Source organism: Manis javanica, chromosome 4 (genome assembly GCF_040802235.1).
Source record: "Manis javanica isolate MJ-LG chromosome 4, MJ_LKY, whole genome shotgun sequence".
Taxonomy (NCBI): Eukaryota; Metazoa; Chordata; class Mammalia; order Pholidota; family Manidae; genus Manis; species Manis javanica.
The window spans coordinates 163,462,197-163,485,206 of NC_133159.1; the positions used below are offsets into that span (position 1 = coordinate 163,462,197).

Here is a 23,010-nt window from a genome sequence, read left to right on the forward strand (position 1 = left end):
AAAAGCTCAAAATAGAAATACCATTTGACCTGGGAATTCCACTCCTAGGAATTTACCCAAAGAATGCAGCAGCCCAGTTTGAAAAAGACAGATGCACCCCTATGTTTATCGCAGCACTATTTACAATAGCCAAGAAATGGAAGCAACGTAAGTGTCCATCAGTAGATGAATGGATAAAGAAGATGTGGTACATATACACAATGGAATACTATTCAGCCATAAGAAGAAAACAAATCCTACCATTTGCAACAACATGGATGGAGCTAGACGGTATTATGCTCAGTGAAATAAGCCAGGCAGAGAAAGACAAGTACCAAATGATTTCACTCATCTGTGGAGTATAAGAACAAAGAAAAAACTGAAGGAGCAAAACAGCAGCAGACTCACAGAACCCAAGAATGGACTAACAGTTACCAAAGGGGAAGGGACTGGGGAGGATGGGTGGGAGGGGAGGGGATAAGTGGGGAGGATGGGTGGGAGGGGAGGGGATAAGCGGGGAGGATGGGTGGGAGGGGAGGGGATAAGCGGGGAGGAAAAAGAAAGGGGGCATTATGATTAGCATGTATAATGAGGGGGGGGCACGGGGAGGGCTGTACAACACAGAAAAGACAAGTAGTAACTCTATAGCATCCTACTACGCTGATGGACAGAGACTGTAATGGGGTTTGTGGAAGGGGACTTGGTGATGGGGGGGTATCTAGTAAACAATGTTCCTCATGTAATTGTAGATTAATGATACAAAAATATATATATATATACATATATATAGTTTATTTATGTATTTGAGGTGAAATTAACATAAAATTAACCATTTTAAAATGAAGGAAAAAAAAAAGCATCCAGATTGGTAAGGAAGAGGTTAAACTGCCCATGTTTGCAGATGACATGATATTGTACATAAAAAACCCTAAAGACTCTACTCCAAAACTACTAGAACAAATATCTGAATTCAGAAAAGTTGCAGGATACAAATTAATACACAGAAATCTGTTGCATTCTTATATACTAATGATGAACTAGCAGAAAGAGAAATCAGGAAAAAAATTGCATTCACAATTGCATCAAAAAGAATAAAATACCTAGGAATAAACCTAACCAAGGGAGTGAAAGACCTATACTCTGAAAACTATAAGACACTCATAAGAGAAATTAAAGAAGATACCAATAAATGGAAACACATCCCGGGCTCAAGGATAGGAAGAATTAATATTGTCAAAACGGCCACCCTGCCTAAAGCAATCTACAGTCAATTCAATTCCTATCAAAATACCAACAGCATTGTTCAACGAACTAGAGTAAATTGTTGTAAAACTCATATGGAACCACAAAAGACCCCAAATAGCCAAAGCAATCCTGAAAAGGAAGAATAAAGCTGGGGGGGACAGGAGGTTTATTCTTTTCTCCAGGTGTATACAGTCTGGCGCGGCCCTGTTTCCTGTTGCTCTTTCAGGATTAGTTGTATTAATTATATTTTCATATTATATGCGGTTTTAGGAGGAAGTCTCTGTCTCACCTCTCACGCCACCATGTTTAATCCAATCTCCATTTTGGCACTGAATATTAAGAAATCTTTGTCTAACCTGTATGGGTCTTTTTCTGGACTCAAACTGTGTTATTATTCTTGTGTAGTGTGTCCTGTAGATTTGGGATGATTTGAAAGCTTAGCTTGGGATTTACCCAAAGAAAACAAGTTCTCAGATTCAAAAAGACATACGCACTCCTATGTTTATCGCAGCACTATTTACAATAGCCAAGATACGGAAGCAACCTAAGTGTCCATCAGTAGATGAATGGATAAAGAAGATGTGGTACTATACACAATGGAATAGTATTCAGCCATAAGAAACAGATCCTACCATTTGCAACAACATGGATGGAGCTGGAGGATATTATGCTCAGTGAAATAAGCCAGGCAGAGAAAGACAAGTGCCAAATGTTTTTCCTCATTTGTGGAGTACAACAATGAAGTAAAACGGAAGGAACAGAACAGGAGCAGACTCACAGACTCCAAGAAGGGACTAGGGTTACCAAAGGGGAGGGGTGTGGGAGGGCAGGTTGGGAGGGAGGGAGTAGGGGATTAAGGGGTATTATGTTTAGCACACATTGCGTGAGGGGGAACGGGGAAAACACTGCAGCACAGAGACGGCAAACAGTGAATCTGTGGCATCTTACTAAACTGATGGACAGTGACTGCACTGGGGTATGATGGGGGACTTGATAATACGGGTAAATGTAGTAACCACATTGTTTTTTCATGTGAAACTGTCATAAGTGTGTACATCAATAATACCTCAATAAAAAATTTTTTTTTTAACATTCAATGCCAAAAGCACAATCTACAAAAGAAAAAACTGGAAAACTGGATTGAAAAAAAATATTTAAAAATCTCCTATCTAATAAAAGTCCTATATCCAAAATATACAAAAGATCTGAACTATACCTCATCAAAGATGACACACAGATGGCAAATCACTGTATAAAAAGATGCTCATCATATATCATTAGGGAATGGCAAATTAAAACAAAATACTACTACATATTAGAATCACTAAAATATAAAACACTGACAACAACAAATGCTGACAAGAATGTGGGAGCTACAGGAATTCTCATTCATTGCTGGTGGGATGCCAAAATAGTACAGCCAGCCATTCAGAAGACAGTTTGGCAGTTTCTTATAAAACTAAACATACTTTCATCCTACCACCCAGCAACACCTTCCTTGGTGTTTACTCGAATGAGTTAAGAACTTCCATCTACACAAAATCCTGAACGTTTATAGCAGCTTTATTAGTAATTGTTAAAAGTTGGACACAAAATGTCCTTCAACAGATGAACGGATCAACTGCAATGCATCCATAAAACGGAACATTAATTCAGCGCTAAAAAGAAATGAGCTATCAAGACATGGAAAATTTTTGAATACACATTACTAAGTTAAAGAAGCCAATCCGAAAAGGTAACACACTATATGATTCCAATTACATAACACTCTGGAAAAGGCAAAACTACAGAAACGGTTAAAAAAAAATAAGTGGTTGTCAGGGGCTCACGGGAGAAGGGGTGAATAGGTAGAGCACAGAGATTTTTAGAGCGATGAAACTATTCTGTATGATACTATAATGGTGAGTACATGCCATACAGTACTACACCAACAGGGGACTCTAATGTAAACTAGAACCTTGGCTGGTAATAATGTGTTAATGATGGTTCATTTCCTGTAAAAAATGTACAACTCAGATGTGAGATGATGATTGTGGGGTAGGTTGTTTGTGTGAATGGAGGAATGGATAATATGGGAACTCTATACTTTCAACTTTGCTATGAATCTAAAACTGATCTAAAAACTAAAGTCTATATATTTCTAAAAAGCAAACACCAAAACAGAGAAAGTTAATAATTTAAGTAGATCTGAGGTATTTCTAAAGCATTTCTTCCAAACAATATGTCCATTTAAAACTTTACTACAAAATTGTAAAATGAGTAACAATGATTACCTCTAAGATGAAATGGAACAAGTAGGGCTTTCTTTTACTTTTTATAGTTACAATGGAGCCTGAACTTTTAATGATGTCCACTTTTACAATTTGTACTACTTGTTTTTAATAAAACATTTTAATAAAAGGGGCAAAATGTTTAAAAAATTCAAGCCATTGTAAGTACAAAGTTTCCTCACCTTTAACAAGAGGCTATTAGACTACTAAGTAACTTATCTAGGTATAAGATTAAAGTTCAGCCTACAAGTTCAGTCTAACAAAATGTCTGAAGAAAAGTATCTTACAAAATATACTTAATGGGTGTAATTTGAGCAGTGGGAATCACCTTTAAAAATTTTTTAAATTAGGGGACAAGAGCAAAGATGTGGAAGTACTGATCCTTTAGAGTTAACTTAAAAAGAAATCTCATATGAACAAGCCTCCTCTCTTTTTAATTACATAAGAAGACATGTTATTCTAACCCAATACATAATATTCTCACTAACTTTGTGCCATCTACTAGGAATTGTCCTGACACAAGATGTAAGAAAGGGTGCCTGGACTTAATAAATCCTGTGGATATATAATAAATTTTATGGAGGAGGAGACGAGTAAACCAAGAATTACAATATTATGTATTATAACAGGTGTAAACAAAAAGCTGGGAAAACACAGACTAGGAGAGCCACACAGAAGTTCAGAATAGAACTGAGCTGGCTCTTAGGCGCAAGGAAGGGCTGTGGGGATTCTCCCACTGAGGGACTGGAAGGGGACAAGGCTGTCTTTGTAGGGCACAGAATTTATTCTCTAATCTATGATTTACTCTACGTGCAACTAAGTGGAGTGATGTAGTAAGATTTGTTTTTTAGAACTGTTTATCAGGATTTTAAAAGGGAGGGGGGACTGAACATACAGAAAAAGAAAGCAAAGGGGGAAACTTTTGGAGAAGATCAGAGACAATAGACATTTGGAGGGAGTTTCTTTAAAGATCAACAGATAGTTCTTTCCCCAAGGAAAGAGGAGCTAAGAATGACTTTATCAGAAAAGACAAATAGTGACTCTTTTAGCATCTTACTACATTGATGGATAGTGACTGCAATGGGGTGTGTGGGGGAGACTTGATAATAACATGGGTGAATGTAGTAACCACAATGTTGCTCATCTGAAACCTTCGTAAGATTGTTTATCAATGATACCTGAATCAAAAAAAAATTTTTTTAATGTTCTCACCAGACACACAAAAAAGTAGTAATTATGTGAGATGATGTGTTAACTTTATTGTAGTAATCATTCCACAATATATACATGTTTATTAAATCACCATGTTGTACACCTTAAAAAAAAAAACAAAAAGAATGACTGTATCAGTTGGCCATTAAGGTGATCCAAGAAGATATATGAAACTGCCTTTTTCTTTAACAAAAAAGAAAGCAGTCCCTGGTTTTCTCTGAATCATTTAAAGCAAATCTTTTTTTGCCTACATGAACAATGTTTTCATTTTCAGATTCCTTCTCTTAATGAAGGCTTTTATATCAAAAAGCCCTAAATGTACTTAACAATGTCAAAAACACAAATGCATAGGTTAAAGTGTTTGATTTAAAAGAGTAAATAAAAACACAATAAAACTTAGAGGGTCCCACTGTGTTACAGAGTATATGTAGGTCCATATGATAAATAGAAGTATTTTTAAAACTAGACCCAAAATTAATGACAAGTATAACATTAAATGTTGCTCTTTTATATATGCACCCCTATATTTATCACTGCACTATTTACAACAGCCAAGTTATGGAACCAACCTAAGTGTCCATTAACAGATGAATGATAAAGAAGATGTGGTACATACACAAGATGGAATATTATTCAGCCACAAGAAGAAAACAAATCCTACCATTTGCAACATCATGGATAGAGCTACAGGGTATTATGCTGAGTGAAATAGGCCAGGCAGAGAAAGACAAATAACAAATGACTTCACTCATTTGTGGAATATAAAAATAAAGCAGAACTGAAGGAACAAAATGGAAGCAGACTTACAAGACATGGAGAAGGCACAATTGGTTACCAAAGGGGAGGGGTTGGGTATTAAAGGGCACTACAATTCACAATCACAATATAGGTAGGTCACGGGGAAAGCAGAACAGCACAGAGAAGACAATTAATGACTCTATAACATCTTACCAGGCTGATACTGAATGCATAGAGGGGGTGAGGACTTGATAATATGAGTGAATGTTGAAACGACTGTGTTATATAAGACTGTTTATCACTTTAATAAAAAAAATTTTTTTTTGCTCTTTAAAGGTTTTTAGAAATTGTCAGAGCCAAGAAGAGTCTAAAGAGACAGGTCAACAAAATGTAACATAGTATCCTATACAGTATGAACAGAAAAAAGGCCTTAAGGGAATATTAAGGAGATGTGAATAAAGGTAGGGCCTTCAGTTGACAACAATATATCGATACTGGTTCATTAATATGGTAACAAATGCTAGTCTAAGATAAGATGTTAATAAGAACTGTGTACTATCTTACAGCCATCTCTAGAAATCTAAAACTGTCCTAAAAGGTTTATTGAAAAAAAATGTTTTGGGAAGGATCAATACCATTCCATTATACACAGACATATACAGCTTCTTTTAGCTTTATAAAATACCTTCAGAAATTTTATCTTAACAAGGTTGTCAAATACTCAATACAGGATTTGGCAATCTGTTGAATTTAGGGAATTTTTTTATCATCCCTATTTTACAAGTAAAAAAACTGGTAACAAAGACTGTCACAGATTCACAAAGGCTGCTGATTCTTAATGTGATATTCCTACTACTATATTACACTATACAAAACCCAAAGATTACTAATAACCTTGCCTCCATAATTCTGAAACAGTACTCTCTATAGAAAGCAGTCAAAACCTTCTAGTTACCACTAAAAACATGCATGGAAAGACTGAGAAACTGTTACATATTAGAGGAGACAAAGAAATAACTAGAAGAAATCAACATGGAGTCTTGGCTGGGATACTGAAACAGAAAAAGGACATTAGTTGAAAAGTAAAATTCAAATAAGGTCTATGATTTATTTAATATTATTGCCACAGTGTTAATTTTCTAGTTTTTATCATTACATTATGATACAGACATTGTACAATAGTCTCCCATTATAGTAAGGGAAGTTGAGCAAGTCGTATACCAAAACTCTGTAACTATTTCTGCAACTATTCTATAAATCTAAAATCATTTTAAAATTCAAACAAAAAACAATAACCTTTTAATTACAGAATAATCTCTGTGCCGATTATTAAGAGAAAAAAAATCAAAGTGCTGAAAAATGTGCTTTCATGAAACCCACTGGAAAGGTAGAGAGAATGTTTGAATGTATATGCATTACAGAACTCTGAAAGAACCCATATAAAATTGGAAATAGTGGGTGCCTTTGAAAAAGTTAAGTAGCTTACTTTTCATTCAGAATCCATTTACCCTTTTGAATGTTGTACTAAAAAAGCAAAGAGAATGGAATATAAAATGCGATTTCAAACCTGGCGCAAATGATAAGTCATAGTAGTAGTGAAAATGATGATAAATACTTTAGTTCTTGTCTCTCTCACCATAAAATTTTTTTCAAGTCCATCTGTTGAACTTAGATTTATTAAGATCATTCTTTCCAAAAACACTATGGCATCTGATTATCTGAAGGCCTCAACAGGGATTTGAAGCTGTTTTTTTTTCTACTTTACCCTACTTTAAAACTTCATTTATCTCACAAATCCCATTACAGCTAGGATGGTATCATAATGTACCATAGAAACTAAGGCACTTTGAGAGTAAAAGGGAGTGCTAACAATTCTAATTATGCCTGGACAAAAGGCATAATCCAGAACATGTCATCCTACTGAAAATCCACAGATCCTAGATTACAGCATTCCTAAAATTTAGTTTTAATGATGATTGTTTGGAACACTTATTCCATTGTCTAAATCAACTCTTCCTTTCTAAATATTATCTGCTTTCGGAGTTGAAATAAAGCTTTCTATTTATGCTGATCAGAAATTTAAATTCAAAAAGATCAGATTAGAAGCAATTTCACTTTCTAAAAAAAAGGCATTAAAGATTTCAAAAACACACACGTATATATATACACTCAGCTGACTCCTTCAACTGCCTCTTTCATAAAAAACTTCACTTTGTGATAGTTTTAATTACAAATGAATAGAACCTGGCTGACCTACACAACCTTAAAATACACAGTAGCTCTAGTTAGTTTCTTATAGGTCAAGGGCTCTGCTTCTAAGCACATAACAAATGTGGAAACTTCTCTATAACAAATTTAGCTGTGGTGATCATTTAAATATAAATAGAGACAGAGATTGCCCTACATTTATCCATAAAAGTGGAATCTTATTTGCTAACCAGTGCTGATTTTGGAATCCACATAATCCCACAGATCACAACCAACAACCCAAATCTCAAATAGGAAAACACAATATTCAAGACCCTAAAGAGGTGATATTCTCTTCCATCTTTCTATGACCATTAAAATTTAATACAATTTCTGAAAAAAAATGAATGAAAATATTATTCTTAGTCAAAATCAGTAGATCCAGAGTTTCTGATGAACAGTCAACTCAGTTATTAACACAAGAATTACACAAAACTAAAGTTTTAAATCCTGACTTTTCCCATTTAGACTGGGTGTGAGCCAAGTTTAAAGTAGCTCTATCTTTGGCATTGTACAACTGATGTTAGCCCTATCTTTTTAGCACCTGACTCTGGCTATTAAGTTGCATATTGTGTTCCTTTCTTTCTTTGTTCCAAATCTCCCCAACAAAAATTTATCTTTTGTACTCCATTTACCATTATCCCTTTAGAGATTATCTAAGGTCACAAAGCGGATACAGTAACTGTAGCCCTACCTCACAACTCAAGTAACAAGCTTGTAACTTGGACTAAATTCAAAACATATGATGATGCTGATTTCATCTGCCATGGACAAAAAAATGCTATGTTTAGCAGATAGGATAGTATCATATTCCACCTATGAACAAAATCAGTCCTGTCACCAAATAAGAGACTTCATCTTCCTCTCCCTCTCTCCTATTCATTTCAAATAATTCTAGTTGTATCCTAAACAATCAGAAAGAAAATGTCTCAAGAGGAAAAAAAACCTAACCGAAAAGATAAGGACATTCTGGGGGATTACTGTGTCACTTTATTAGTACACTTAAAATTTACTTCAATCTAGAAAAGGGACAGAAACTCCACTGTGATCAATTCCCCAAAAACCCCAATGTCTCACTAGTTTTCATAATCTTACAGTCTGAATTACAAGACTCCGGTATATTATTACAAAAAACAAAAATCTCTAAAGTCAGAGACACCAGAAATCAAATCACTACCATCTGCTAGCTCCATAACCTTGGGCAAATTACCAAACCTTGCTCTTGGCCAAGGCCTATTTCCCCTGCTGTAAAATCCAGATGATTACACTACAGCATTACTGCACAGGCTGTGAGATTTAAAGAGCTACAAACTAATGAACTAGTGTTATAAAGCACTGTTGAGGGGCCAGTCAATAACCATGAAAAATAAGTTCCATTTACTAATTCTGTGTAAATTGGCAGGAAAGATAACTGACTAGCAATCTCAGCAAATAATGAAGAACTTAAAAACATATTACACTGGGTCAGGGTATGAGCATATCACACACTCATCTAAAAATACATGTACACCTGTTTGACATATCAAATTTTCTGTATAATTCGACTAGAACAAGAAAGGACTGGTTTCCAAAGAAGAACTACACTGAAAAATTAGTAATTTATAAAAACCCCATAGGAGAAATCAACCTTTTTCAAAAACACATGCAAAATACAGCAAATAATTCTTGAGACATTAAAACATTAAAAAAGGTAGGGAGGAGAGAGAATCAAGATAGCGGCATGAGTAGAGCAGCGGAAATCTCCTCCCAAAACCATATATATTTTTGAAACTACAACAAATACAACTAATCCTAAAAGAGAGACCAGAAGACACAGGACAACAGCCAGACTACATCCACACCCATGAGAACCCAGCGGCACGCGAAGGAGGTAAGATACAAGCCGCGGCCCGGCGGGACCTGAGCGCCCCTCACCCCAGCTCCCAGTGGGAGGAGAGGAGTCGAAGCGGGGAGAGAGGGAGCCCAGGACTGCTAATCACCCAGCCCTAGCCAGCCGCACTGGAGCACAGACACACAGTGCGTGCATGGGGTGCTGGAAACTAGGGAAACAGGACAGTAAGACCTGTGAGTGGGTCCCTGCAACCGGTGCACCCTGGACAAAGAAAAGCAAGTGCTTTTTGAAAGTCTTAAAGGGACAGGGATCCCACAGCTGGACAGAAGCACCCTGGGACACTTAGCCCAGCAGCTGCAAATTCCGGGGAACTCTGGGCGCCCGAACCCCCACAGCGCATCTCGGAGGGCCCTCACCATGATAAACAGCCTCCCGCCTGTTCCCCCTCTGATGTGGCTCTGCCATATTGGAGCAGCAGCCTGAGGCAGGCCATGCCCACAGCAACTGCAGAGCTAAATAAACTCCATTGCAGCCGGGCAAGATCAGAAGCCCCGTCTGCACGCAGCTGCCCAGCACAAGCCGCTAGAGGCTGCTGTTCTCCCAAGAGAGGAAGGCCATAAACTGGCAAGAAGGGACTTTCTCTTACCCAACACACGCACCAGCTCCCCACAAATATATCTATCGCCACTAAAAGGCAAAAGAAATTGATACAGACCAAGATCACAGAGGCAAACCCTAAGAAGGAGATAGACCTAACCAGTCTTCCTGAAAAAGAATTAAAAATAAAGCTCATAACCATGCTGATGGAGCTGCAGAGAAATATACAAGAGCTAAGGGATGAAGTCCGGAGGGAGATTACAGACATCCGGAGGGAGATTACAGAAATGAGACAATCTCTGGAAGGATTTATAAACAGAATGGATAAGATGCAAGAGGCCATTGATGAAATAGAAACCAGAGAACAGGAATGCATAGAAGCTGACGCAGAGAGAGATAAAAGGATCTCCAGGAATGAAACAATATTAAGAGAACTGTGTGACCAATACAAAAGGAACAATATCCACATTATAGGGGTACCAGAAGAAGAAGAGAGAGAAAAAGGAATAGAAAGAGTATTTGAAGAAATAATTGCTGAAAACTTCCCCAAACTGGGGGAGGAAATAATCGATCAGACCATGGAAGTGTACAGAACTCCCAACAGAAAGGACCCAAGGAGGACAACACCAAGACACATAATAATTAAAATGGCAAAGATTAAGGACAAGGACAGAGTTTTAGAGGCAGCTAGATAAAGGAAAAAGGTCACGTACAAAGGAAAACCCATCAGCCTATCATCAGACTTCTCAACAGAAACCTTACAGGCCAGACAGAAGAGAGTGGCATGATATATTTAATGCAATGAAACAGAAGGGCCTGGAACCAAGAATACTGTATCCAGCATGATTATCATTTAAATATGAAGGAGGGATTAAACAATTCCCAGACAAGCAAAAGTTGAGGGAATTTGCCTCCCACAAACCACCTCTACAGGGTATTTTAGAGGGACTGCTCTAGATGGAAGCACTTCTAAGACTAAATAGATGTCACCAGAGAAAATAAAATCACAGCAAAGAAAGCAGACCAACCAAATACTAACTAAAGGCAAAAAATAAAATCAACTACCCACAAAAGCAGTTAAAGGAAGCACAAAAGAGCACAGAATAAAACAACCAACATATAAAGAACGGAGGAGGAGGAATAAGAAGGGAGAAAAATAAAGAATGACCAGACAGTGTTTAAATTAGCTCAATAAGTGAGTTAAGTTAGAAGATACTAAAGAAGCTAACCTTGAACCTTTGGCAACCACAAATCTAAAGCCTGCAATGGCAATAAGTACATATCTTTCAATAATCACCCTAAATGTAAATGGACTGAATGCACCAATCAAAAGACACAGAGTAATAGAATGGATAAAAAAGCAAGACCCATCTCTATGCTGCTTACAAGAGACTCACCTCAAACCCAAAGACTATAGGAACAAAGAAAGAAAGAAGGAACAAAACAGCAGCAGAATCATAGAACCTAAGAATGGACTAACAGTTACCAAAGGGAAAGGGACTGGGGAGAAAGGGAGGGAAGGGAGGGATAAGGGTGGGGAAAAAGAAAGGGGACATTACGATTAGCATGTATAATGTGGTGGGGGTGGCATGGGGAGGGCTGTGCAACACAGAGAAGACAAGTAGTGATTCTACAGCATCTTACTACACTGATGTAATGGGGTTTGTGGGGGGGATTTGGTGAAGGGGGGACCCTAGTAAACATAATATTCTTCATGTAATTGTAGATTAATGACAAAATTAATTAATTTAAAAAATAAAATAAAATAAAATAAAATAAAATAAAAAAGGTAGGGAGTCAGTAGTTGAGAATTCTTCTGGGACCATAGTAATGCATATTATTTAACAACTGGCTGATAAAAATATAGCTGTATCCAAACATGTGAAAAAAATTTTGCACTAGTCCACAGATAAACAAGTGTGATCTACAATCTGTTACACAAACAGAAATAAAACTAAAAGATGACTGTTAATTATATATAAATACATACAAAGTGAGAGTATAACTATCCATAACACAACCTCCATACTTGAATTACCCCTCAACTGGCTTTAAAGTATATCACAGAAACTGGTAGTTCAAACTAGATTATCTGCAGCACAGCAGAAAGCTGAGTCCCCAAGTCTGGCCATTCTTGTCAGACTCTACTAAGCCTTTCCTTCCTATATATTTGTCTTTACTCAACCATTAATTCAAGTATCTGACCAATTTCTAGGTGCCAGACCCTGATTCAGCAAGTAAGGTGAAAAAAACAGAAGATAGTCTGCATTCAAGGAGTTCTAAATCCATGAGATGAGATAAAATATAAGAAGGAAGTATACAGTAAGAGAGGTAAAAACAGCAGGGTGGTTAAAGTCTGAGACTAGTCTGAAATATCTGAAAGCTACTTCTCTGACTTGCTAGCTATGTGAACTGAGTAAGTTTTTCACCTGTAAAATGAGGATAATAGAACCTACCTAATAGGAGTTTTTATGAGATAGTATACCCAACAGAGAAATAAGCACTGTGTATTATTTACTGCTATTACTAGTAAGAGTGCTATTACTGAAATATGACCAAAGTGCTATGGGAAAATGAAGCAGTTAACTGCCTAGGGAAGATTATCAGAGATGTTATCAAACTGAGGCTTGAAGAATTAGTAGGAATCCAGACAGGTAAGAGCATATGCAAAAACAGTAATAAAATAGCCTAGCATGTCCAGAAAACAATACGAACAAACTACAGAGAAACAGGACAAAGAGAAAAGAGAAAGGATAAAAACAAAGAATGACCAGACAGTCTTTAAAATAGCTCAATAAGTGAGTTACAATGGCATCAGATGCTTAAGAGTCTTAGAAGCCTAGTGAATTTACACAAGACAATCAGGAACCACAAGAAAAGGCACACCTTAGGAAAGATCAAGGTTCAAATCTAAGTTTACTGTGAAATGGATCAAAGACCTGAAGGTAAATCATGAAACCATAAAACTCTTAGAAGAAAGCATAGGCAAAAATCTCTTAAATGTAAAAGAGCAACTTTTTTCTGAACACATCTGCTAGGGCAAGGGAAACAAAAGCAAAAATGAACAAATGGGACTACGCCAAACTAACAGGCTTTCTGTACAGCAAAGTATACCATCAGTAGAACAAAAAGGCATCCTACAGTATGGGAGAATATATTCATAAACAAACATATCTGAAAAGGGGTTAACAGCCAAAATATATAAAGAACTCACATGCCTCAACAACCAAAAAGCAAATAACCCGATTAAAAAATGGGCAGAGGATATGAACCGACACTTCTCCAAAGAAGAAATTCAGATGGCCAATATAGGCACATGTAAGATGCTCCTCATTGCTAATTATCAGAGAAATGCAAATTAAAACCACAATGAGATACCACCTCACACCAGTTAGGATCGCCAACATCAAAAAGACAAGGAACAACAAATGCTGGCGAGGATGTGGAGAAAGGGGAACCCTCCTACACTGTTGGTGGGAATGTGAACTAGTTCAACGATTGTAGAAAGCAATATGGAGGTTCCTCAAAAAAACTAAAAACAGAAATACCATTTGACCCAGGAATCCCACTCCTAGGAATTTACCCAAAGGAAACAAAATCTCAGATTCAAAAAAACCTATGCACCCCTATGTTTATTGCAGCACTACTCACAATAGCCAAGACATAGAAGCAACCTAAATGTCCATCAGCAGATGAATGGATAAAGAAGATGTGGTACATATACACAATGGAATATTATTCAGCCATAAGAAAACAAATCTTACCATTTGCAACAACATGGATGGAGCTAGACAGTATTAGGCTCAGTGAAACAAGTCACACGGAGAAAGACAAGTACCAAATGATTTCCCTCATTTGTGGAGTATAACAATGAAGCAAAACTGGAGGAACAAAACAGCAGCAGACTCACCGACTTCCCAAGAAGGGACTAGTGGTTACCAAAGGGGAAGGGTGGGGGAGAGTGGGTGGGGAGGGAGGGAGAAGGGGATTGAGGGGTATTATGATTGATACACATGGTATGTTGGGGGGTCACAGGGAAGACAGTGTAGCACAGAGAAGACAAGTAGTGATTCTGTGGCATCTTACTACGTTGATGGACAGTGACTTCAATGCGGTATGGAGAGGACTTGATAATATGGGTGAATGTAGTAACCAAAATGTTCTCATGTGAAACCTTCATAAGAGTGTATATCAGTGATACCTTCATAATAAAAAAAATCTAAGTTTACTGTGTAGCCTCAATTTCTCTGAGTCTCAGTTTTCTCATCTCTAAAATGAGGGATACCATTATCTGGTTTGGATGGTGACTTGGATTATTTAAACATCTCCAAAATGCCCTGGTGTAGGGCCTGGCATGTAATACTTAAACAGCAGCTGATAGTATCATCACTATATGTGATAGTAGTCAACTTTTGATGCTGGAATAGTCAAGGATAAGTTCATAGGACCCTAGTTTGATAATGTCTACTAGACGTGCCATTCTCCTGTCCCATCTACTCTTTTACTGAAACAAATGAACAAAACAGACTGATTTTATATTCTCTTCTTATATTTTATGATGCATTCTAACAGATGGATGCTCAAAAATATATTTGGGAAACAGAATGAATTGTCTGGTATACCTGTTCTTAGTGAAACGGCCAGCAGGAAGTCATAAACAGCCAATTAAGCTTATTAATACTGAGATGTTTCCAGAAGCATACCAACAATTTCCTACCAGTTACTTAGCTGGTAGAAAATGCAATGCTTTCCCTACTGTACACAATACCAACACTCCCCTCTGCAAAAAAAAGCCCACTTCAAAAGAAATCAGAAGATAAAAGTTCAAAAACTCAGCTTAGTAACTGGGCCTCAGTTACTTCACCTATAAAATAGAGTTACTACCTATTCTATTTACCTCGCTGAGTTACTAGAAGCATTAGATAAGAATGTATATAACGGCACTTTAATAAGTACACAACTATACAGTATTATCATTCTGACATCCAGTTAGATGATTTTACAACATCCTGGAGTCTCAGTTCCTAATTTCCTTCCCTATAATGATCCTGTCCTCCATTCTCCCTTAGCCTTTTAACTCTCATGGTCAATACCAACCATCTCAATCCTTCGATAATCTCTATTTCAAACACTGTGCTCTGCAACCACAACCTTCTACCTTTCCAGTTCATTTCTTCTAGCACCTCCAAAATTCTTAAACCCCATCAGAACCTACAATCCACTGATCTAATTTTTCACTCCATTCCCCTACCCCTCCACCCCAAAGTCCTCACCAAGTTTAAAATTACATAGTCCATTATTACAATCACTCCCTTGTCCCCACTCACATTAACTCTGGTTAGTGGAGACTGGGTATCACAGTTTTAACAGTATGTATAGCACATTTAATACAACTGTATCCAAATTAATCTTCCTGTAAGAAAAACTGCATCGATATTTACCCCATTTAAATACCTTAAACAGTTAGTACATTCCTACTTAGAACATTAAAATAAAACTTATCTTTGTAGCCCTAGATTTCACTTTTTCCCTATGCCCAATGGCTTGTATAATCATTGTCCTGAAAAAATCAAGAGCTTCAGTTGGAGCTATTTTCTCCAAATGAGTATCTCCCATTCCTTTCCTTTGCAAGGATGCAATCCCATCTTTCAAGATCCAGCTTAAAAGCTGATTTCTTCTTAAAGGCACGTCCAATCATCCCACTTTGAGGGTTTTCTCCTTTCCTTATAATTTTGCATTTACTAACTATATGATCCATCTGATAATTATGCTGGTGAGGAACAAATTATTGTTACTTTTATTCTCTAGAGCAAAAGCTCCTTGAAAAACACTACTTCTTAACCAACTCCCACCACAAACGTACTCAATATATGTGTCTTAGTACAACCACTATTCCAATATTGTTTTATTTAACAATCTTTCAAAAAATTAGTTTGTTTTCTAGAAAATAATCGGAAGGTATATATACCTCTTGGTATCTCTTGCGCAGATAGTACCTTAAAGTAGTATGAAACCAATTTTCAACTACTTCTGCCCTTTCTTTTAGGATAACTGGTAAATTTTACTCATAGCAACAAGAGAAATTACTGATTCTACAGCATACAATCCACAAGTATCAGCATTATTTTCTTCAATAGTCAACACCTACATTAACAAGTTAATTTCTTGTTTTATCAATACTGCCTCAAAAAGGATGAAAAGTTCTCTCTACTCCCTCAACTCTGAAAAAACTGTTAACATGAACAGTTAAGATATGAGTACTGATTTTTCCAACAATCATTACTTAAAACCAGTCACAAAACATGAACAATGACTGATTTTTTTCCTTTTTTTATTAAGATATCATTGATACACAATCTCATAAAGGTTTCACAAGAGCAAAACTGAGGCTATTACGTTCACCCATATTATCAAGTCCCCCCTACACACCCCACTGAAGTCACTGTCCAGCAGCATAGTAAGAAGCTACAGAGCCAATGACTGTTTTTCTATTACAACTTTACACATGGAGAGCTGTTTTATATTTCAATTTTATAAACTACAGAGATAAGTTGAAATTCCTTTTTGAAATCAATGTAACTGCCAAAAAAGTGGCAAGAACAACAAATAATTGGAACTTCATGAGATGAGACCAACTGTAATACACCTCTGGCTGCTTGAGTGACACCCATAAGATTTATCTTATTACCTCAACAACGTCAGTAAAAAGAATAACTAAGGCAAGTAACAGGAAATGCCTGTTTTGATCCTAACTTTAATTTTTTACTATCTATAGTCCTTACTAAAACATTATGTGCTCTTAACCTATGTACAGTGCCAAAGCAACTTCAGCTTTTTCTTCGTCCATTCCTAAATTAGGTGTAAAATGCTAAATGCATTTGTTAAATCCCAAAGAAATAATTTAGTATAAGCCTGACAGTACAGTATATTCTGTCTTTCACCATGGGCATATTTAAGTTTTTACACTAATACAATATGCATTAAGTACATTTGGTTAGAATTCCATAGTTAAATGGTCAATTCACTTCTTATAACTGGAAGATCACTACAACATCTTCTGGTATTCACTGCAATATCTAATCAATGCCTTCTTTCAGTATTTATGGTGGTCTTTTGTAATTCCTTTGGTAATTACCATGAGTCAGCTTTCACTTAATACTAAATGGGAATGCTAATATGAAGAAAGAATTAGTATCACACACACAAGCAAAAGTACCAAGTTGTTTCAGGGAACGAATTTTAACAGAATTCAAGAACTCAAGCTGGAATCCATTTTCATTAATAAAATAGCAGAAACTTATTAGTTTACAAGAAAAAAAATGAAACTTCTACATGGGTTTCAAATTCAAGATCTCATGAACCTGTTATTCTTTTCAGAACATGGTAATACTGACCACATCAAGACAATAGTCTTTTTTTCATTTTGCCATGTACCCAAATAAATGAAAATGTATCTCAGCTATGAAGCAGCACAATCAGGACAGCTAATTATATATGTGCTTTAATAAATTTTTAAGTCACAAATTTTAGTTTAGATTATGTAACTTATCATAAAGACCTGAGAAAATGATAATCCCTCTGCAGTACTCTAATGAGAATTATGTGACACACTCAGAATGAAAGGAAAGAATACAACAGGGACACCTATTTTGCTCTAATGCTGCAGCACTAGAACAGCCCTGTAATAATCAGCCTTACAGTATATTTGGATCTGTTTCTTCTTGGTCCCCACGCCCACTTTGAAAACAGCGCATCATCACATGAAGTCCCATGATCACAGTCTTGCCAACCCCATTCTCCCTTCAATACAACGTATACATTTTTCTCCTGTGACATTATTCCTTGACATTTTACAAGTTTTTAAGAGCCTTTCGCCTTAGATACATACCCTGTACCCTTTATATCACCACTAGGGAGCCCTCCTTTATGCTGACCTTATTTGGTCACTCTTGATCCCCAGAACATGTAGTAACCAACAATTTTATATTTGCTAATGATCATGTCAATTCATCATTATTTTGAAACCTATACAGCCTTGTTCCAATCCCTTCCACCTATCATAATATGCATGGGAAAGGGAAGAGCAATGATTTTGCCTTGTTTCAGTAATCCAAGCAAAGGTGACACTGACTTTCATAGCTAGTAGCATCTCAGGCAGATAATGGGAGAGAGACCCAGTTAACAGAGATTAGAACACCTGCTAATGTGTCTTCTCTGGCATGTCTGCAATAGAATGCCAACTCTATTACAGTACCACACAGAAAATTTACTAACATGCTTCTGTGACCTGAATATTTTTAAACTGTAAACTTCCTCACTTAAGATCTTAAGATTTATCGCATCCTGGTCACATACATGAAACACACAGAGAAATCCTACAAACATACTACATAAAAGTAATACATGACTTGCTTATTGCTTTACCATTATGAATACTTATATAGATTTTAAAAGTTCTTGGGCACTTTACATATTTTTATTATGACCTTTACAGTAATATTTGTTTCTCCCATTACTTCACCATTCCTTGATCTATCATCACAGCTCCTTTTTATCAGAACTCTAATGAAGACATTCAGAACAAGAAAGAATGGAAGACAAAGTACTTTAAGTCACCAGTTCTCTGCAGTTACAGAAGCTGAAGAACATTTCCTCACTTTCAGCTACATCACCATTAACAGCTGCACAGCCAATAATGCTAAACTGTGTTTCTTAACACTTTAGAGCTGTACATCACTGTACAAATAAAACTTTCTTTAGTGAACATATAATTCAAAGTGCTAAATAATCTCTATCTTAAGTTATCCTATGTATTTTCCAGTTTTTGTGTGTAACATTTCAATCTATCAACAAACACGCCTTAATCTGGCAAATGTAGGCAGAAATCATGTCTCATTCAGAAATTCAGGTCAGATTCTTGAAGCAGTTAAAACTCTTAAGACATTAAAAAAAAAAAATACTTCAGCCTATTTCACAAAGCTTTCCAAAGATCAAATATCACTTTCAAAGGCTACACAGAAGAATATCTTAGCTGAAACAGTTAACAATATATGCTCTTTGACACAGTGTAACTAATGATGGTCAGAAACCTCCCCAGAAGCCCTTGGAAGATGAACCCAAAACAAATCTGAACAGAACAGAGTAAAAACTGTTAACTGTCACACCTCTCTAAAAACTCATTAATTCTTTGTGACCTGTAAGTTTATCCTCCATATTTGATAACTGAACTACAGTTATATAAAAACATAATTGCAAGCAGAGATAATGGTCAGGAGCACAGCTTCAAGAGTCAAAGTACTAGAGTCTGAATCCAGGCTCTGCCAGTTAGAAACTGTGTGTACTTGGCCAAGTTATTTAAAACTCTGTGCCTCAGCTGACTCTTTCGAAAATGGGAGTAACAATATCTACTCATAGGGTTATTGCGAAGATTATGAGATAATACACATAAAGCCTACAGAACAGTACCTGTTTATTATAATGAAGTCATCAAAAAATTTTTAATGTACACTGATAAAGATCACTCTTTATATTCGGAAGTGCTTCGAGTGGCATAATACAGTTAAACTCCTCACTGTATTATACAAAACACATCTGAAAGCTTAGGTGTTCACCAATCTAACAGTGTACCAATTCTTGACTCAGTTCAAGAGACAGTATTAAAACTCCAAAATTTGAACTTAATGGTAAATTGGCAAAGAATAAAATTCTATAATTCTAAATTATCTTGCCAAATAAAAGGCAAAGAAAATGATTGTCATCTAGAACTTACCAGAGAAGATTGCCCCCCCAAAATTCCAGTGCTATAAGAAGATCTGTTTTAAAACAACAGGATTTATGCACTGTGTTTGGAAACCTACTTAGGGTTTGTTTTCAAGTGTACTCAGTGACTTCACCTCATTTGTCACTTAAAACCTTAAAAAGAGGCCACATTTAATTTTTAATAACCTGACCTTAAAAAATGTTTCAGATACACTACACACAGAAGCATCCTATTACTTCTCTCCAATAACTTTAAATCAAAGGACACTGATAAAAATCAATTTGTATTTTCCCTTTATTAAAACATCCAGAAAAGACTACTACTCGAGTATTTTTAAATGAATGTTTTTTAGAACTATTAGTACAATAATTTACAAAAGCTTTAAACATACTGTCTGAAAGTCTGTCATTCCCAATATCCTACTGACACATAGTATTAGGACAACTGAAGTTAAAAAGCCAACATTTTCCAGGCTGGCCTAATGCAGCAGGAGTTGGTTATTACAACACATATGCATTATCTTCAAAGGAATACCCAGCGACTTGAAGCAAGTTTTACATAAACCCAACTAAAGCATTGGAAAAGTCATCTTATTTGAAAAGGAAGACTTTCTCAATTTTTTCAAGTAACAGCATTTATACTCTGCTACCCAGTTTTCAAAATCTTTCAAGACCCTGCAAATCCTGTTTAAGCCTGCTAAAATTCCATGGGTGACAGCCATTTTCCCTCAAAACTTAATTGTCCAGATTACCTATTTTCAATTTTATTAGGTCACCTTGAAATCCTCTCTTCCATAAAGCACTTAAGGGTTTTAGTTATAAACATGTCTCTAAAAATTAACCAATAAAGCCCACACATTTTGCAGCCTACTCATGTTTTAAAATGCTCGCTAAAAAAACCACCTTTATCGGGGACCAAATACCTAAAATGAACTGCTTCAAATTTCCCTGGACCTGCATTATACCCTTTATACACCTTGAGATCCTGTATTATGCTGCAGCTATACAGCAGACGCACGATCACAAGGTTTTCAACAGCCTCCAGATCCCTTACTGCTGCAAAACTTCTGATAAACCTTCCATGCAGTAGACCGTTAACAGTGCTGGTTTAACTGCTTTACCTGTTTATTTACCAACCCAATCATCTCAGGGAATTCAAACTGCCTTCTGAACCTTATCTAGAGTATTCCTGTGTTCTTTTGAGGAAGATCTGCACCTGGAAAAAACTTTTGAGTTTTAGTGTTCATTCTCTAGTCCAAATTCCTGTTGCCAGGATATGCGGTAGTAATGCAGAGGTTTCTTTGAGACTCTAAAATTGTATTTTACCCTAGCAATAGCCAACCTCTACTAATCCCTTTTTAGTGGCCGAGATTGCTGCGGATTATAATGCTCAACAGGAAGGTTTTTTAAACATCCGAAAGACGAGTTATTCGAATTCAGGCCTTAATTTTTTCCTAAATAATACTTGTCATCACAAGGACATGTTTCCATACATTTGCAACTTAAGAAAGAAAAAAATCAAGCTTTTGGCACTATTTATCACAGCTTGAAAAGTCCATCACCATCACGCTTTTTCTTTCGAAGTAGGATTTCAGACAAAGCTTCCATCAACCATAGTCCTGTAACATGCTTTCCAAGCCAACTGACGGCCTGCTAACAGCAACATTTACACCCGGGGAAATCTTTATAGTTGACTAATCAAGAAGGCGTCTGATAACCAAAGCACCCTTTCTCGAGGAAATGTAAGAAGCAACAACTAAAGGGATTTATTACAGTGAGGAAAGAAGGACTCTCCAAGCAGGGCCATGGAGCAAAATTCAGGGGTTCGGAAGCCCTGGTCTCAGCAACACTGGCCCCAAGGCCTCCCCACCCAGCCCGCTATCCCCCCGGGAGCCAGCCCTGCACCTCCATAGGCCCGGCAGACCAGAGGGGAGCACCTCCCCCACCCCACGCAGCGGCCAGGCTCGAGTTCCGAAACCTGAAGCCCAAACAGGCCAAAGCCGCAAACGCGGCAGCGTGAGTTTAAAAGGTATGAAAACACAGGGTGAGAGGAGATGCGGCCTCGCCTCAAGCTGGGAGGCCCCCTGAGGAATCCGAGGCGGGAGAAGAGCGAGCCGGTTGATAAGCCGGAACAGTCTGGAAGAAAAGAGAGCTGGGAGCGGGGGATGAGGAGGTTCCTGCTCGGCCAGCGCCTTCTCCGGGTCCTCGGCGACGCCCGTTTACCTGAAAGTCTCGGTCCTCGTTGAAGCGGGAGAAGCGATCCGCCATTTTGCCTCCCTCACTCCTCTCAGGACGACGCTCTCCGGCTAGCTCCTTCCCTCCCGCGACACCCGCCCCCTCGCTCCCCTCCTCTGTTCCCCGCCTCCTCCCACGCCCACCCGGTGCGCACAGGCCGGGAAAGGAGGATGCGCGTCCAGAACGGAGCCCAGCGGACGCAGGCGCCTTTCGGCCCTGGAGGCGGGACATTCCTCCACGCCCCGCCCTCCTCTCTCAGCCTAGTGCGACCCCGGCGGCCGCGCGTGCGCGCTAGTGCTGGACAGCTGCGAGCGCTTCCGGAGAGAAAGGTGACGCGGGGCGCAGTGCGTGTGTGTATGGATGTGTTCCACCTGCTCTCTTCCCGGAATGCATTATCTTTTTTTGCCCTCTTGCGTCCCTCTGTATGCGAAACCCATCCTTTGTTTTATTCACCAAATGGCAGCATTATGTAGTGGCCAAAAGCGAGGATTTTGAAGCCAGACTGCTCAGTTTCGAATCCCGGTTTGCTTTGAACGTTAAACCGTGAACGAAACGGGAAAAGGCCTTTCTCTCAAAGGGTTTACATTCCACTGTGGTAAATCAGATGAATAATAAAACAATTGAGTAATTTTTAATATTAATGAGTGCTACAAAAAAATAAAACGGTGCAGTGATGAGAGGGACTTCTGAAATGACCTTTGACCCGAGGAACAGAAGCGGCCTGCAACCTTGGAGCAGGGGAAACATTAGAGCAAAGGCCCAATGACTGCTAAGAACTTGGCATTCTCAAGCGATCATTTTAGAAAGCTTTTTCTCAAGAGACCAAAGTTTCAAATCAATTCAAGTTCTCTGGGCTCTTCGGTTTCCATTTTATAAAGTAAGGAAATTGAGTTTGGT

General features: G+C 37.6%; 1 protein-coding gene across 8 annotated transcripts in view; it reads right to left on the minus strand.

The window, feature by feature from the left end:
* The window catches only part of GPATCH8 (G-patch domain containing 8), a 100,868-nt gene extending 78,505 nt beyond the window's left edge, over positions 1–22,363 (minus strand). For 4 of the 8 annotated variants that reach the window (XM_073236233.1, XM_073236236.1, XM_073236231.1 and 1 more), the window contains exon 1: positions 22,102–22,137. Coding sequence is in view for 1 of the 8 variants with exons in the window: in XM_073236229.1 (XP_073092330.1) it covers positions 22,102–22,344 (243 nt within the window). In the remaining 7 variants the exon portion in view is untranslated. Of the gene's footprint in view, positions 1–22,101 lie in introns of all 8 variants that reach the window. The other 4 variants (XM_073236232.1, XM_073236235.1, XM_073236229.1 and 1 more) reach the window with 3 other exon arrangements.
* Between the last annotated feature and the right edge of the window lie 647 nt (positions 22,364–23,010).